The 17651-nt window shown below is 40.9% G+C and overlaps 1 protein-coding gene across 2 annotated transcripts in view; it reads left to right on the plus strand.

Moving 5' to 3' along the window:
- The window catches only part of arhgap39 (Rho GTPase activating protein 39), a 76971-nt gene that overhangs the window by 31166 nt on the left and 28154 nt on the right, over positions 1–17651 (plus strand). For both annotated transcript variants that reach the window (XM_067418235.1, XM_067418236.1), the window contains exons 4-5: positions 9875–10039; positions 12627–13026. In XM_067418235.1, coding sequence (XP_067274336.1) covers positions 9875–10039; positions 12627–13026 — 565 coding nt within the window. The remainder of the gene's footprint in view (positions 1–9874; positions 10040–12626; positions 13027–17651) is intronic.

Genomic DNA, 17651 nt, shown 5'->3' on the forward strand with positions numbered 1-17651 from the left:
TAATGCACAAAGACATGCATATTGCGTCAGAAACTCAAAACATTGCCAGGATTTCTATATTAATGTCACTGGGACACATTACAATGCCTATTGCAATTTATTTCAGGTGCTGCAATACTTTGCAACTGTGATTTATGTGAGTCAAGCATCACATTTGGGTTTAAAGGGTTAGTTCACCCAAAAATAAAAATTCTGTCATTAATTACTTACCCTAATGTGGTTGGACACCCGCAAGACCTCCGTTCATCTTCAGACACAGATGAAGATATTAGTGTTGAAATCCGATGGCTCAGAAAGGCCTTCATTGACACCAATGTCATTTCCTCTCTCAAGACCCATAAAGGCACTAAAGACGTCGCTACAAAGCCCATCTCACTACAGCGGCTCTACAATCATTGTGAAGAGACCTGGAGAGTTTCTGTGCGCAAAAAAACTAAATAATGACTTATATAGGGATGGGCCGATTTCAAAAGACAGCTTCGAACCGTTATGAATCAGTAAATCGATTCATGATTCGGATCGCGTGTCAAGCTGCTAAAATCACGTGACTTTGGCGATCCAAATCATGAATTGATTCACTGATTCATAACGGTTCGAAGCTGTGTTTTGAAATCGGTCATTCCTATATAAGTTGTTATTTCGTTTTTTTGCACACAAAAACTATTCTCGTGTCTTCATTAAATGATTGTAGAGCCGCTGTAGTGAGATGGGCTTTGTAACGACGTCTTTAGTGCCTTTATGGGTCTTGAGAGAGGAAATGACATTGGTGTCAATGAAGGCCTTTCTGAGCCATCGGATTTCAACACTAATATCTTCATCTGTGTGTGAAGATGAGCGGAGGTCTGACGGCTGGCCAACCATAGGAGGAATTAATGAAACAATTTACATTTTTGGGTGAACTTACCCTTTAACCTCTAAACCTGTCTAACCTCTAGTATCGATTTATGCTCTGAACATGAATGATTCCTTCATTTACATTTGCTGGAACATAAAACAGGTGAAAATAAAATCACGTTGAAGGAAGAACCAGAAAAAAACTGATTTTAAAGGGCATTTTAACTTCCAAGAGGGCAGATTGTTTTAATTTATACATCACAAAGCATGTCGTCCACTTATTTTAAAAGGCTTAAAGGGATAGTTCACCAAAAAAAGAAACATTAGCCCATGATTTACTCTCCCTCAAGTCGCCCTAGGTGTGTATGACATTCTTCTTTCAGACGAAGGGTTAGTCAGTCAGGGTTATATTAAAAAATATCCTGGCCAATCCAAGCTTTATAATGGCAGCCTAAAATTTGAAGACCAAAAAAGTGCATCTTTCGATTATAAACGTACTCCACATGGCTCCAGTGGGGTTAATAAAGGCCTTAGCTCAAATAGACAGAGCTTCAGATTGATGGCAGAAGGTCTGGACTCTATCTTAGCTTTCATTGGTCATGGACTATGTAACGCAACCAGTTTGTAATTGCAGTTAGTTTTGTTCCATGTCATGTTTAGGGGCGTGAAGATGTTAAGTCGATGTCCCTACAATAACAGACCGGTGTACATCTACAAATTATTCATTCAACTTTGTGCAAGTTTTCTGTCCTGAACTTCACATACATCCAGCATTTAGTTGATCCTGGTTAGCACTCATTGCCACAGATGTAAACATGACGGCGTTCTTCTTCCACAAGAGAGTTTGGCATCACGGTTTTAGTTTCCAAGCGGGCCGTTAAAGTGTTAGTTCACCCAAAAATGAAAATGTGATGTTTATCTGCTGACCCCCAGGGCATCCAACATGTAGGTGTGTTTGTTTCTTCAGGAGAACACATTAAGATTTTTAACTCAACCGTTGGTGTGTGCCAGTCATTTAATGATGTGAATGGGTAACAATTATATGAGAGTAAAACAAACAAACAAAAAAACATGCTTAGACAACATGCACAAAGAGCCCTGCTGCTCGTGACGACACACTGATGTCTTGTTCATCGGTTTCTGAGAGAAAAACAACAGCATTTGTTTTTTGTTTTTTACCTCATATCAGACGAATCTCATCTAGTGTTCCCATCCGTCATTTCTTCCGTCTGATAAGGTCAAACTGGCGCGATCTTAGATATTATGTAGAGGACTCATTCAACCGATCAAAAGATAATAATTTATTTAATAAATGCAAATAATTGCTGTCCATTGAACTTTCTATTCATTAAAGAATCCTGAAAAATAAAATGTAGGCCTATCATAGTTTCCACAACATTTTTAACTGTTTTCAACATTTTTTTAAAAATAATAATCATACATTTTTCTTGATTATAAAATCCTCATATGAGAATGATTAGTGAAGGATCATGTGACATTGAAGTCTGGAATAATGATAATAAATTCAGCTTCAGTTTCCATGTAAATACACTTGCCCGTGACTTTAAGAGGTGCGCTATCAACTGAGTTTAGAGAAAGCTGTCTTTAGCGTCGCTGTTAACTTGCCCGCCGCCGCGCAGGTAACACTGGTTCGAATCCCGCTCGGAGCGAGTCGACTAGGATCGGTGAGACCCAGTAAAAATGCGGGGGACGAAAATACATTTTATTAAAAGTGCGGGGGACACCCGCGTAATCTAGGTCCATGCGCGCAGTTACTATTGAGGAATCTATATATATATATCTGATCGCGCCAGTTTGACCTTATCTGACGGAAGTAATGAAGGATGGGAACACTAGATGAGATTCGTCTGGATATGAGGTTTAAAAAAAAAACTAATACTGTTGTGTTTCTCACAGAAACCGATCGGTTCGTGTCTTAAGACATCAATGTGTCGTCAGGAGCAGCAGGGTTTTTATGCATGTTGTCTAAGCATGTTCTTTTTTTTTTTTGCTCTCATAGAATTGTTACCCATTCACATCATTATATGACCGACACACAGCAACGGATGGAGTTAAAATTCTTAATGTGTGTTCTACTGAAGAAACAAACACACCTACATTTTGGATGCAAACATCACATTTTCATTTTTGGGTGAACTATCCCTTTAAAGAACGTAACACACGTCTCACAAACATCCTATAAACTCAACCAATCAGATGACGACTTTTAAACTGTGCGCCACATGCGTCAGACGTTCAGCCAACGGTTCATGAGTGTGACGTCTGAAGCTGAGACTAGGAAAGAGTTAACTGACATGCAAATGAACATGCAAATGTGTTGTTAAATTAATGAAATAATTTAAATCTCACGGGGAAATATTTAAGGTCAAACAGGTTTGACCGACAAAAAAAGTTTGTGAAACCCTGCTTTAATTAACGGAAATGGGAATTTCGGCTGTCTAAACTAATAAGTAGGTAAACCTCAGATAGAATATTGTGAAATGATCCTAGAAACTGGGGCTTTATTTAACATTAGAAGCAGTGCACTTTCTAATTAATAGCGATGAACTCAAATCAAGTTGCTTGATTGTGTATCATCATGATGTTAGAGTGCACTATTACAAATGGCGTGATAGAAAAAGTTTTTCTGGACACATTGGCGCTTCGGGCCATTAATGAGTTGGATCCTCCGATGGGGTTTTGTGGCAGCGTTGAGCTGAACTCTGAGCCCTTTCAGCCCAATATAATGAGCATTTAAATGTCCTGCCACCCTGCTCGAATCAGGCCTGAACCGCTGGTTAAACGCTGCCAGTGGGGTTAATTGGGAAGCTGACCTTTCGACGCCTCTTACCCAACCAGTGATATCTTTGTTCTGGGTTTATTGGGCTTTGCGGTTCTCGGATAGGCTGAAATGTGTGAGTGTTTCCTTGGAGGAATTTTTTTAGGTTCTGCTCTATTTGCTGATAATAATTGAGACGGACAGCTGGTCCTGCAGGAAACGGTGTCACACAAACTGTCTACATTTAATTATTCCCTAACAACGTTTGCAGCAATGCAGCAAATGCAGCTCAGACCCCACAGGGCCGGCTCCAGCTCTCTGGGCAGTGTTTAAATCATGATGCTTTTCCATTTTTTAGAGATTTATGGGAAGGTTCAAGGCTCTCTTGTCCAGGCGCGCAGAAGGCAGATGTGCATTTGTACAGCAGAACATGCACACGTCTCTTCGCTCAGACACGCCCTGCTGTAAGGACATGAATATTTCAGCATGTGCAGTTTTAAGAGTCGTTGCTCTTATGTAAAGGCATCATGTCAGAGTCCAAACCTTGTCACAAACACACCAGCTCCAGGAGGCACATGCCGTGTGCGACGCATCTAACACACTTCCTTGTGTTTGTGTGTTTGGATCACATTTCACACCTAAAATAAATTACATCAGGAAATTAAAGCTTATTTTATGACCATTGAGATTTTTATTTTTAAACACGTTGCCCACTGAAAGTCTTATTACTTGAATGCAAAAGAAATATAAATTAAGATAAATTGAAAATCTCTCTGTAAGCGCACTGCACTCACAACAAGATAAATCATAAATCACAGCCAATCAGAAAAGCGTGTGGGCGGAGTCTCTCTGCAAGCGCACTGCACTCACAACCAAATCAATCAAAAATCACAGCCAATTATGAAAGCGTGTGGGCGGAGTCTCTGCAAGTGCACTTTACTCGCAACTTAATCAATCAAAAATTACAGCCAATCAGAAGAGCTTGTGGGCGGAGTCTCTCTGCAAGCGCACTGCACTCACAACTTAATCAATCAAAAATCACAGCCAATTATGAAAGCGTGTGGGCGGAGTCTCTGCAAGTGCACTTTACTCGCAACTTAATCAATCAAAAATCACAGCCAATCAGAAGAGCTTGTGGGCGGAGTCTCTCTGCAAGCGCACTGCACTCACAACTTAATCAATCAAAAATCACAGCCAATTATGAAAGCGTGTGGGCGGAGTCTCTCTGCAAGTGCACTGCACTCGCAACTTAATCAATCAAAAAACACAGCCAATTATGAAAGCGTGTGGGCGGAGTCTCTCTGCAAGTGCACTGCACTCGCAACTTAATCAATCAAAAATCACAGCCAATTATGAAAGCGTGTGGGCGGAGTCTCTCTGCAAGCGCACTGCACTCGCAACTTAATCAATCAAAAAACACAGCCAATTATGAAAGCGTGTGGGCGGAGTCTCTCTGCAAGTGCACTTTACTCGCAACTTAATCAATCAAAAATCACAGCCAATCAGAAGAGCTTGTGGGCGGAGTCTCTCTGCAAGCGCACTGCACTCACAACTTAATCAATCAAAAATCACAGCCAATTATGAAAGCGTGTGGGCGGAGTCTCTCTGCAAGTGCACTTTTCTCGCAACTTAATCAATCAAAAATCACAGCCAATCAGAAGAGCTTGTGGGCGGAGTCTCTCTGCAAGCGCACTGCACTCACAACTTAATCAATCAAAAATCACAGCCAATCAGAAGAGCTTGTGGGCGGAGTCTCTCTGCAAGCGCACTGCACTCACAACCAGTTCAATAAAACAAAAAATCGAATCAATCAAACATCACAGCCAATCAGAAGAGCGTGTGGGCGGAGTCTCAGCAGCAAAAACAGCAGCAGCGCAGCAGATCTGCCAAGACCAAACATATCAACATTTTCATAACCATTACCATGCCAGACACTCCGAGAGTTGTCATGACAGAAATATACATATTTTTTGTAACTTTATATATATATATATAAAGTAAGTTAATTATAATACAGTATATAATTAGTTATTCCTTTGGATTTTGGGTGAAATATGATCTAGACAGTCTTCTCCAGTTCTTTCCAACACCAAAAAAAAGTATTGACACTGAATAATCATGACGGGGTAATGAGGAGAGGAGGTTAAGATGAGTGGAGGAATCAGCAGCATCCAGCAGCCCAAACGTGCTCATGAAGCAGCAGACGGATGAAAAAGAAGATGGACGCCTACGTGACTCATTTATTAATCGTGTTGATCAAGAACGCCTCCGGCCATGAAACTTTCACGCCGCCACTCAGAAATAATAGGTGTGAACGCTCAAATATAGATGAAGAGCATAAGATCTGCCTTTTGAAATATTACCATCAAGATTTAAAATTCATTTTGTAAGAGTCTATATTATAATAAAATCATTATAGCTTACTACTTTTTTAATGGGGTTTTTTTTTGTTGAAGAAACTGGTGTGCAAAAGTCCTCATCACTAGACCCCCTCCTTCACTGTGTCTGTGGGATTTTCCACCTGTTTTCTGGTCCAACAGCTGAAAATGGTGCATCTGATCACTTACTAACAGCATGCCTCTCCTGAACAAAACATGTGATCAGAGGAATCGTTGGGTGCGTTTACATGCACATTCTTAAGCCGATTATGCCTAATAATAAGCAGGGCCACACGGAATCTGTGGAATTTTTTTGTGATTTCTGTGCGCATTTTTTTTTTTTATTTGCGTAATTTTGTGGAATGGTTTTAAATGTGTCAAAACAGATCTAAAAATACTGGAACTGAAAGCATTACAAACAAAATATTAAATATTCACTTCTTACATTTTATTTATATTATATTAACAGAATGTTAACGTTTAATGTTTTTTTTAAACAAAGCTTATTGCAGGCTACATCCACTAAAAATACTGATTTATCAATTTCATTGTAGACAATACATTAAATAAACAATTTCAAATCATTCAACAACAGAGGAAAATAAATAAATACCTACTGAAGTAAATAAATTAACACATTTTAATAGCTATGAATAAGTACTTTTCGTAGACTTCAGCGCTGGGAAGATGAATCTGTTTTTAAACTGTGTCATTAATGTAGTAGAAATGTGAAATTATCTTTTAATTTAGTGCTTTCTAGACTGAGAAAAGACTTTTTGTCTCATGGGGATGAAAGACTACAATTCCCAGAATGCATCGCTGCCCTACGAGGCCACTCCCAAAGCCACCACCACTGGATTACTGAATCACTGATCACTTTCCCACCGCGACCGCGATCATCTTCATTACATCAGTTCAGTTAGAGAACAGACACTACAATTAAAAACTGAATGTGTGGAGCAGTCATATGGTGGATGGATGTGTTCAATATGTGATTTAGCCGCGGAGGAAGTCGCACAGCACAAACGCTGCAGGAGTCGGATATATTGACAGTCATGGATGAGCTCGTGATGAGAGCTGAGGTAAACGCGTCCACGGCATAGATTCACAGTACATGTTCATTCTGACGCGTTTTCAGTTCATGCCTTTGAAAGCTTAACTTTCATAGGAATTAGTTTGAGAAGTTGAAAGACTTACTTTGCTCTGCTGGCCGCACCGTTTAAACATGAATGCCTGCGGCTGCAGCTGCGAGCCGAGCTGTGAGTGTGATCTCCATCCCCTACGCGTGAGTTCAAAACATGCGGAAATGGCTCCCTCTGCTGGCTGTAGTCTTTAGCCTCTGGCCAACAATTCCTTCGATGGCGCAAATTGACGAGATTTGCGTCATGGGAGGAATTTATCCAGAAATAAAAAGCATAAATCTATTATCTCAGGGGGATATGAGGAGGAAAGCACAATCATTCGAATATTCTCCAGGGTTTCTACTGATACAAAGCCATATGCTAATCGCTGAAGTAACCCTTTAACTCCTCCGTGGTCAATTTTATTTTAGACATTTTTAAAATATTCCTCTCACTAAAAAACAAAATCACATCAATAAGTGCAGCCTACAACGTCCTCACAATCACACACAAGATTGTGTATGCTTAATGACGGACACTACAATCTGCTGTGGGCCTGCTAATAAGCCGACAATGAACATGGTCATATAAATGCGGTAACCCGTTTTCTTTTATCAGAGTAAGGTCATAAACAGCGTAAGCATAAACCGGTCGACACAGGGAGGTTTTTTTTTTTTACCCTGATTTCGCGCTGCATGTAAACGCATTAACCTGCTTTCTGTCGGCTTATTGAAGTGCGCATGTGTGATCGGTGACAAAAACGCAAACTTAGAGCAGATTTAAACACACCCAGACAGAGCGAGCTAGAGTTTTGCTCTATATATCACAAACACAGACTCTTTTAAGACCCAGAAAATGTTAAAGATGTGTTCTCATCTCACGCAGCAGAAGTAGAAGAGGTTCAGTCTAAACGCTGCATCTGGAACTGATGAGGGATCATATGAGCTGTAAATCTCCCGCTGACACGCTTAATTTAACATCAAAACTGACGTTACATTTGGAAAACCCAGAGTCAGATATACGGACATGATTATTTTTGACGTCACTAAAAGGAAATAACCCGTTTTAAAGTCGTGTAAACGCGGTTTACTTGCGTTGTCAGTTTACTGGTTTGCATGTAAACGGAGAAAACTGGTTATTTCAATAAGCTGATATTTGTGAGTTATCAGCTCACTGGTGTGCATGTCAACGCACCCAATGATGTCTGGAGCACCAGCGCTGCAGGACGATGAACCCACAGTGCCCATTGCCAGCTGTTTAGAGTGTGATTCATTATGCAGTGGTCAGCAGCCTCACCACGGGAGTCATTAGGGTGGAGGATTTCTCTGCTTGCTCAAATGAACTGTATTTCTGAAGCCATTTAGAAAGACCAAGGACGCATTCATTGTCCCTCATGGTCTCGTCACCTTCCACGACCTTTATAGCATATACTGGTGTTCTGAATCGCACTCTGTTTTTCAAAAGATTCATTTCAATACAATACAATTGAACGATTCACTGTTAAAGTAAATGACTCACTGATTCATTAGAAGGTCAGCATTGTCTTTTTTTAAAGGATCACTACAAAAAAAACGTATCAGTATTTTTTGCATCTTTCAAACGAGATGTATTTAATCAAGTTAATAAGTAAGCTAATTATAAATATATTTTTTTCTATTATCATTTTTCTTACCCCAACAGTAAAAAAAGTAATTTTTTTTACAGTAAATTGTTCTAATTTATTGTAAAATTAAATCTAAATTAACATTATCTACTTTAGATGTTTTTCAGATAAAGAATTAACTCTCTGGTGCTGATATGTGTCAGTTAAAAAATGACAGCACAAATTATTTTCATCACTTGATTGTACTATATTTTAGCTCAATAATACTCAATAATGCGTAAAATTTTATTTCTACGCTAAAACTGAGAAAATCAAAGCCTAAATCTAAACAAGGTGTGTTACCAATTTGAAGTTGATATCTCAAAAAAAATTAGCGCAGTAAAAAATTGGGCGCAGTACCAAACGCTTCCACTAGATGAAATTCGCCTCCCATTCATTTCCAGTGCGATGGCAAACAATACAAGTTGACTATTTTCAGAACCATTTAACCTTTTCGAATCATGTCGATGATTTGTGTGTGTGTGTGTGTGGGGGGGGGGGCTGTTTACACAGCAAGTGGCAAAACCTTTACCAAGTTTCATACCATTCTGATAAAGTAAATATCTTTTTTTTAAACAAACGTACAAGTTTTTGCGTCAAAAATGAGCAAACAGCATCAAAGGGTTAAACTGAATCATCTGATAGATGCAGATTTATAAGGATTTATATTTAATAATTTTCCCCTTTGTGATTAACTACTTCCTAGCGGATTATTTGTAGACTATAGTCTATACTAAGGTGTCTCGTCTGTAGTTTAACTCGTTTAAATTAGGAGTAGCTTGTAGTTTGAGATGCAACACCACTCAAATTTTCTTCAGAAAATGTAAAAATCTTCTCAGTGTTATTCATATTGTTTTGTATCATGTACCTGCTTGATTAACGTTTCATAACCTCTGGAGTTACTGAGGTCACAAGAGGAAACCGGTTGAATCATTTCATAATTGTGTAATTGCCTGAAGGAGGCATTTTCTGCCCTTTTGTTGTTCTCATTATTTTGGGGCTTGACTCATTTCCTCTTGACCCGACCCCGAGGCTGAGACGCCGGTTTAATATCTGTGCTTCCTCTGCACTGAATGCGGCTCTTCAACATCAACATACAATGTTTTCTTTCTTCCAAAAGTCGGAAGATCTCGGAGCGTGCTCTCAGTTCGAGGCCAGCCGGAACGCCCGGAACATGATGCCCAGTGCGAGCTGCGGCGTCTTCCCAGAGTTCACGCTCCGCAAACCGTCCTCGGAGACGGACATCGAGAACTGGGCATCCAAACACTTCAACAAGCACACCCAGGTACAAACTCATGATGGATTTTAAAGGGTTAGTTCACCGACAAATGAAAATGTGATGTTTATCTGCTCACCCCCAGTGCATCCAACATGTAGGTGTGTTTGTTTCTTCAGGAGAACACAAATGAAGATTTTTAACTCATCCGATGCTGTGTGTAGATCAGGGGTCTCAAACTCAAATTACCTGGGGGCCGCTAGAGGTAGACTCTGGGTCGGGCTGGGCCGCATCAAATTCCCCCCCCCCCCCCCCCCCCCCCCCCAAAAAAAGTACAACTGATCAAATATTCTCAATCTTTATTATTAACAGTTCTTCAACATTAATGTTTCTTCTGAACATGAACATGGCTTCTCTTGCTTACTCGTGTTTTTTTATTTTTATTGCCAATATATTTGAGATTTTTGGATCTGTTTATCCTTCGTCCTTCGCACCTATCTATTACCAACAGGTGTGTGATGGTAATTGTGTACTAATAAATATGGCCAATAGAAATTAAATCATTATGTAATACTGAAATAATAAATGTGTTTATTTTTATTTAAAATAATAGACTATTTCAAAGCAAGGCCATAACCAGGTAAAACAGATCAGTGAACGAAATTCTACGAAATTCTGAACGATATTTGCATTAATTGTTGTCAAATATTATTAGTCCCGAGATTATTCCCATGAGTGAATAAATACGTACATCTGCTGCTTATATTTGAGTTCCTCAGTGGTCTAATAGTAGACTTTTAGTAAATCGTCTCAAATGTTCAGTTTTAATCCGCTCATATAGTTTTCTTCATTATAATGTTCATCAATGATTGTATATTAAGAGCATGGAAACGTTGCATTTTGTGTGCTTTTGTGTGTGTGCAATTTAGTTTTGTGATTTTACCGGAAAGAATAGTCACTCTTCGCAACGGCATTACGCGATAGATTGACACACGCTCGTGTGTGTGTGTGTGTGTGTGTGTGTGTGTGTGTGTGTGTGTGTGTGTGTGTGTGTGTGTGTGTGTGTGAAGACTGCGGGAGCATGTGCGCGAGCCAAAAGAGAATGTAAATCCCGCCTACTTTGATTTGATTGGCCATTTGAGCGCCGTTAAACCACATTCATTTCGACTATCTGATGTCAATCACGCGGTGTCAACCAATTGTACTGCATGAGAGAGGGCCGAGCTAACTCTCTCAAACACACACACACACAAAGTGAGGCATAAAGCGCGGCACACGCAACGACTACGCCAAAAATGGTTTTCAGAGCAACACGCGGGCCGCACTAACATTAAACTTTGATGTCAAGTAGGGGGCCACAAAATATCATCCTGCGGGCCGCAAGTGGCCCGCGGGCCGGGAGTTTGAGACCCCTGCTGTAGATCATATAATGATGTGAATGGGTAACAATTCTATGAGAGCAAAAGAACATGCTTAGACAACATGCTCAAAAACCCTGCTGCTCCTGACGACACACTGATGTCTTAAGACACGAACCGATCGGTTTCTGTGAGAAACACAACAGTATTTATGTTATTTTAGTACCTCATATCAGACAAATCTCATCTAGTGTTCCCATCCGCTATTACTTCCGTCTGGTAAGATCAAACTGGCTCGATCTTAGATATATATTCCTCATTAGTGCCTGCGCGGATCGGCCGAATGAGGCATCTACATAATATATATCGCACCAGTTTGATCAAAAAAAAAATTTTGTGCATGTTGTCTAAGCATGTTTTTTGTTTGTTTGTTGTACTCTCATATAATTGTTACCCATTCACATCATTATGCACTGGAGGTCAGCAGATAAACATCACATTGTAAAGCCTACAGTACCCAAGTTCATTTCTAATTGTTGCACACAATCTACTCCATTCACTGCAAAAACTGCTCTTCTTACTTAGTAATTTTGTCTTGTTTCTAGTCTAAATATCTAAAGATTCTTAAATCAAAATGCATTTACTAGATAAGTTAAATAACATAATACATTTTTTCTTGTTTTGTTGAAAATAAAAAGCAAAAAGACTCGAAGCACGAGCTGAAGGTGGACGTATTTACAGTTATACTACAAGACTTTTACTTGGTAAAAAAGTCTAAACTATCAGTCAGACAACAGAAGGCACGCTGCAAAAAAAATGCTCTTCTTATTTAGTATTTTTTCCTTGTTTCCTGTCCAAATATCTAAATATTCTTAAATCACTATGCATTTACTAGATGAGTAAAATGACATAAGATATTGGGGAAAAATATCAAAATGAAGGGAGTTTTTGCTTAAAACAGGCAAAATAATCTGCCAATGGGGTGTGAAAAATAATCTTATTTCTGTTTGGGACGGAGACAAGAAACAAGATTATTTTTCTCACCCCATTGGCAGATCCTTTTGCCTGTTTTAAGCAAAAACTTATTTTAGTTTCAACAAAACAAGAAAAAAATATCATTTTAATTCTAGTAAATGCATCTCGATTTAAGAATTGTTAGCTATTTAGACTAGAAAAAAGACAAAATGACTAAGTAAGAAGAGCATTTTTTGCAGTGAACATGAATTTAACAAAATCATGATGTTAAATAATTGTCAAAATTTTGATTTCATGGAGTTTAGCCTTCCTCTGTCTTCCAGGGTCTGTTCAGGAGGAAAGTCTCAATTGCTAACATGCTGGCCTGGAGCAGCGAGCCCATCAAGAAGCCCATGATCGTGACTTCCGACCGGACCGTAAAGCGCGAGGCCGTGGACCTTTTTAAACTGATCCAGACCTACATGGGCGACCGGCGGGCCAAAGGAGACCCTCTGTCTGTGGCTCTAGAGGTGGCTGTGAGGGGCTGGAGCTGCCAGGGCCTGAGGGACGAGCTTTACATCCAGCTGTGCAGACAAACCACGGAGAACTTCCGCTACGACAGCCTTCAGAGAGGCTGGGAGCTCATGGCCATCTGTCTGGCCTTCTTCCCCCCGACGCCTCGCTTCCACAACTACCTGGAGGGCTACATCTACAGACACATGGACCCGCTGAACGACACCAAAGGTACGCATTGAGCTTCACATCACATGATAAGTCCGAGCTTATGTAGGGTTAGTTCACCCAAAAATGAAATGTCTGTCATTAACTCCTCCCCCAAATGTCGTTCCACACCTCGTAAGACCTCCGTTCATCTTCACACACGGTTTAAGATATTTTATATTTAGTCTGAGAGCGTATGCAAGTGTATGCACACTATACTGTCCATGTCCAGAAAGGGAATAAAAACATCATCACAGTAGTCCATATGAGACATCAGTGGGTTAATTAGAGTCTCTTGAAGCATCCAAAATACATTTGGGTCCAAAAATAACAAAAACTTAGCCTGACGTGTTGATACTCAGCTCTAGTCAGAATATGAGTCTGACGCTCCATTGGGCTGTGATTATGGGGCGTGTTTCAACCCAACCAGGAAAGACCTCGATTGGTCAGACCGACAACCAATCAGAGCAACGGAGTGACGCATAACGTTAGTTGTCAAATGTCAACAGAGCTCAACTGCACTGTGTTGCCAAGTCTGTGGTTTCCCCCCGGGTTGCTTTTCATTTCCCCGGGTTGTAACGACCTCAATTATGGGATATATAGACCCAGGAATGCGAATTTTAGCAGCAACCTTGCCAAAACAACACACATTTTACCCCCCAAACGCCATTTTGTCTGGAGAACCCCCCGAGAAGCTATTGTTTAGGGCTAGTAGTTGGCGGGTTTTGTTGTTAAAACTTGGCAACCCTGTCTGCATGCGCACTGGAATAAACGATCTTTGCCGGTGTTGTAAAAGAAAGAATTTAATGAAACACAGAGCACTTACCCAACATGATCATCATTTCAGAGAGAAATAGTGAAGGTGATGCAGATACGAACAAGCTCTCCGTGTAGGATTAGAGCAAACTCAACCCAAGCGTTTTTAATGATGTGATGATTACGCTACTGTTGATCATCTGTCCATCATCGGCTAAAGCCCGCCCTGATGATCTCATTGGTCAGCTTCTGTTGATCATCTGTCCATCATCGGCTAAAGCCCGCCCTGATGATCTCATTGGTCAGTTTCTGTTGATCATCTGTCCATCATCGGCTAAAGCCCGCCCTGATGATCTCATTGGTCAGCTTCTGTTGATCATCTGTCCATCATCGGCTAAAGCCCGTCCTGATGATCTCATTGGTCAGCTTCTGTTGATCATCTGTCCATCATCGGCTAAAGCCCGCCCTGATGATTTCATTGGTCAGTTTCTGTTGATCATCTGTCCGTCATCGGCTAAAGCCCGTCCTGATGATTTCATTGGTCAGTTTCTGTTGATCATCTGTCCATCATCGGCTAAAGCCCGCCCTGATGATCTCATTGGTCAGTTTCTGTTGATCATCTGTCCATCATCGGCTAAAGCCCGCCCTGATGATCTCATTGGTCAGTTTCTGTTGATCATCTGTCCATCATCGGCTAAAGCCCGCCCTGATGATCTCATTGGTCAGTTTCTGTTGATCATCTGTCCATCATCGGCTAAAGCCCGCCCTGATGATCTCATTGGTCAGTTTCTGTTGATCATCTGTCCATCATAGGCTAAAGCCCGCCCTGATGATCTCATTGGTCAGTTTCTGTTGATCATCTGTCCATCATCGGCTAAAGCCCGCCCTGATGATCTCATTGGTCAGTTTCTGTTGATCATCTGTCCATCATCGGCTAAAGCCTGCCCTGATGATCTCATTGGTCAGTTTCTGTTGATCATCTGTCCATCATCGGCTAAAGCCCGCCCTGATGATCTCATTGGTCAGTTTCTGTTGATCATCTGTCCGTCATCGGCTAAAGCCCGCCCTGATGATCTCATTGGTCAGTTTCTGTTGATCATCTGTCCATCATAGGCTAAAGCCCGCCCTGATGATCTCATTGGTCAGTTTCTGTTGATCATCTGTCCGTCATCGGCTAAAGCCCGCCCTGATGATCTCATTGGTCAGTTTCTGTTGATCATCTGTCCATCATCGGCTAAAGCCCGCCCTGATGATCTCATTGGTCAGTTTCTGTTGATCATCTGTCCATCATCGGCTAAAGCCCGCCCTGATGATCTCATTGGTCAGTTTCTGTTGATCATCTGTCCGTCATCGGCTAAAGCCCGCCCTGATGATCTCATTGGTCAGTTTCTGTAGATCATCTGTCCGTCATCGGCTAAAGCCCGCCCTGATGATCTCATTGGTCAGTTTCTGTTGATCATCTGTCCATCATAGGCTAAAGCCCGCCCTGATGATCTCATTGGTCAGTTTCTGTTGATCATCTGTCCGTCATCGGCTAAAGCCCGCCCTGATGATCTCATTGGTCAGTTTCTGTTGATCATCTGTCCATCATCGGCTAAAGCCCGCCCTGATGATCTCATTGGTCAGTTTCTGTTGATCATCTGTCCGTCATCGGCTAAAGCCCGCCCTGATGATCTCATTGGTCAGTTTCTGTTGATCATCTGTCCATCATCGTCTAAAGCCCGCCCTGATGATCTCATTGGTCAGTTTCTGTTGATCATCTGTCCATCATCGGCTAAAGCCCGCCCTGATGATCTCATTGGTCAGTTTCTGTTGATCATCTGTCCGTCATCGGCTAAAGCCCGCCCTGATGATCTCATTGGTCAGTTTCTGTTGATCATCTGTCCATCATCGGCTAAAGCCCGCCCTGATGATCTCATTGGTCAGTTTCTGTTGATCATCTGTCCGTCATCGGCTAAAGCCCGCCCTGATGATTTCATTGGTCAGTTTCTGTTCAGGCATAATTACTCCTCTATGGATCAAGTCCAGACCGAACTTCCCTCAGATGTTGTGGACGGCCTGAGTTCGGCTGGCATCCAGGCTAACAAAAACTATTCAGACTTTATTCAGCATTTATAATAACTGGAAAGAGGCATTAAACATCAATATAATAATATGTAAGGGATAATGTCCACCCAGCCGGTTGTTATCTCAGAATAAACCCCTTCAGAGTGATCAGGACCCCGAGGCGAAGCGGAGCATCACTCTGAAGGGGTTTATTCTGCGATAAAAACCGTCTGGGTGGACATTATCCCGCTTATTACACGCCTACTAGTCTCAAATAAATAATTATTAGACACAAAATATTGTCTCGAGATTAAATATTTTATTTGCTCTTACACAAAGCTTCCGCGAAGAAAAACAGTTCCAACCTGCTTTAAGCCTTTATCTATTGCTGCTAAATGTTGAGAATGAATGCTGAAAGGGTTAGTTCAGCCAAAAATGAAACCAAGCCTCTGATTTACTCACCCTCAGGTCATTATAGGTGTTTATGACATTCTTCTGTCAGACAAATACAATCAGAGTTATATTTAAAAAGTCCAGGCTAACGTTAATCCCAGCAGTAGTTGTGTTTGAAGTCCATAAAAAATGCAGCTGTCCGTCAAATAACGTGCTCCACACGACTCCGATGGGTTAATAGAGCCTTCTGATTCCAATCGATGCGTTTGTGTCAGAAAAATATCCATATTTAAAACTTTATAAAGGAAACCTGCCTTGAAGTCTTCCATTGTAACCCACGGCTGTTTAAGCCACAAGATGGCGCCAGCGTTAAGCACAGAAGTAGAACCGGTCAAGATAACTCGTAGTACCCGGATGAGCGGGTGTTATCTGGAAATAACGTACCGCTGGAATGCGCGATTGACCAATCAGAATCAAGTATTTCACAGAGCCGTGTAATAAAGGAGGATTAACATTAATTAAAGCTTTGATTATACATTTAATTAGGATATATACCGGTATATTGAAGCAGCAGTGGATTTCAGAATCCAACCTTTTAATAGTGAGAATGTTCGGTTGACTTTATACATTTTTGCTTTATCTTTTTATTCTCTGATATTTTCTGGGGACCCCTTAGACCCTTCTGGAGGACCCCAGTTATACCCGACATTCTTACTAAGCATAATGTAGTTATCATTATAGTTATCATCCTTTGTGTGAACTGGCATTTAATCCTTTCAAGGCAAAAACCCTTTAAAAAAGGTATATTTCAGTTAGTTGCTAAGGCAACATTTCTCTTTTTCATAAGTACTAAAATAACTAAAACGAATGGTTCGTACTTTACCCGTCCTTCACAACCAAGTTGAAAAATGCCACACACACACACACAAAAAAAGATTCTTCTGTGAGCGTTTTGTGCTTTTGTCAATATGCAATGCAAAATAAAGGTTACGGACAATATAAAAAAGATGATCCCAACATCCTGTTTTAACAAAGACTGTTCTGTGAAACCTTTCACAAATCACAATCGTTAAGCTTGAGGACACGGGGAACTTGGATTAACTGACCAAAAATGTATTGCAAATAGTCTATTTGAGCCTAGTATGAACTGACTAGATGACCATGTTTAAACTCATAAGCAGATTTATCTAATGGTAAATGGACTGCATTTATATAGCGCTTTTAACAGACCCTGTGGCCATCCAAAGCGCTTTACATTTCTGCCTCACATTCACCCATTCATACACCGACGGCGTTGTCAGCCATGTAAGGCACCATCCAGCTCGTCGGGAGCAGCTGGGGTTAGGTGTCTTGCTCATGGACACCTCGACACTTGGTCAGGTGGAACCGGGGATCGAACCACCAACCTTTCGGTTTATGGACAACCTACATGAACCACTGCCGCCACTGCCGCC

Source organism: Pseudorasbora parva, chromosome 15, assembly GCF_024679245.1.
Source record: "Pseudorasbora parva isolate DD20220531a chromosome 15, ASM2467924v1, whole genome shotgun sequence".
Taxonomy (NCBI): Eukaryota; Metazoa; Chordata; class Actinopteri; order Cypriniformes; family Gobionidae; genus Pseudorasbora; species Pseudorasbora parva.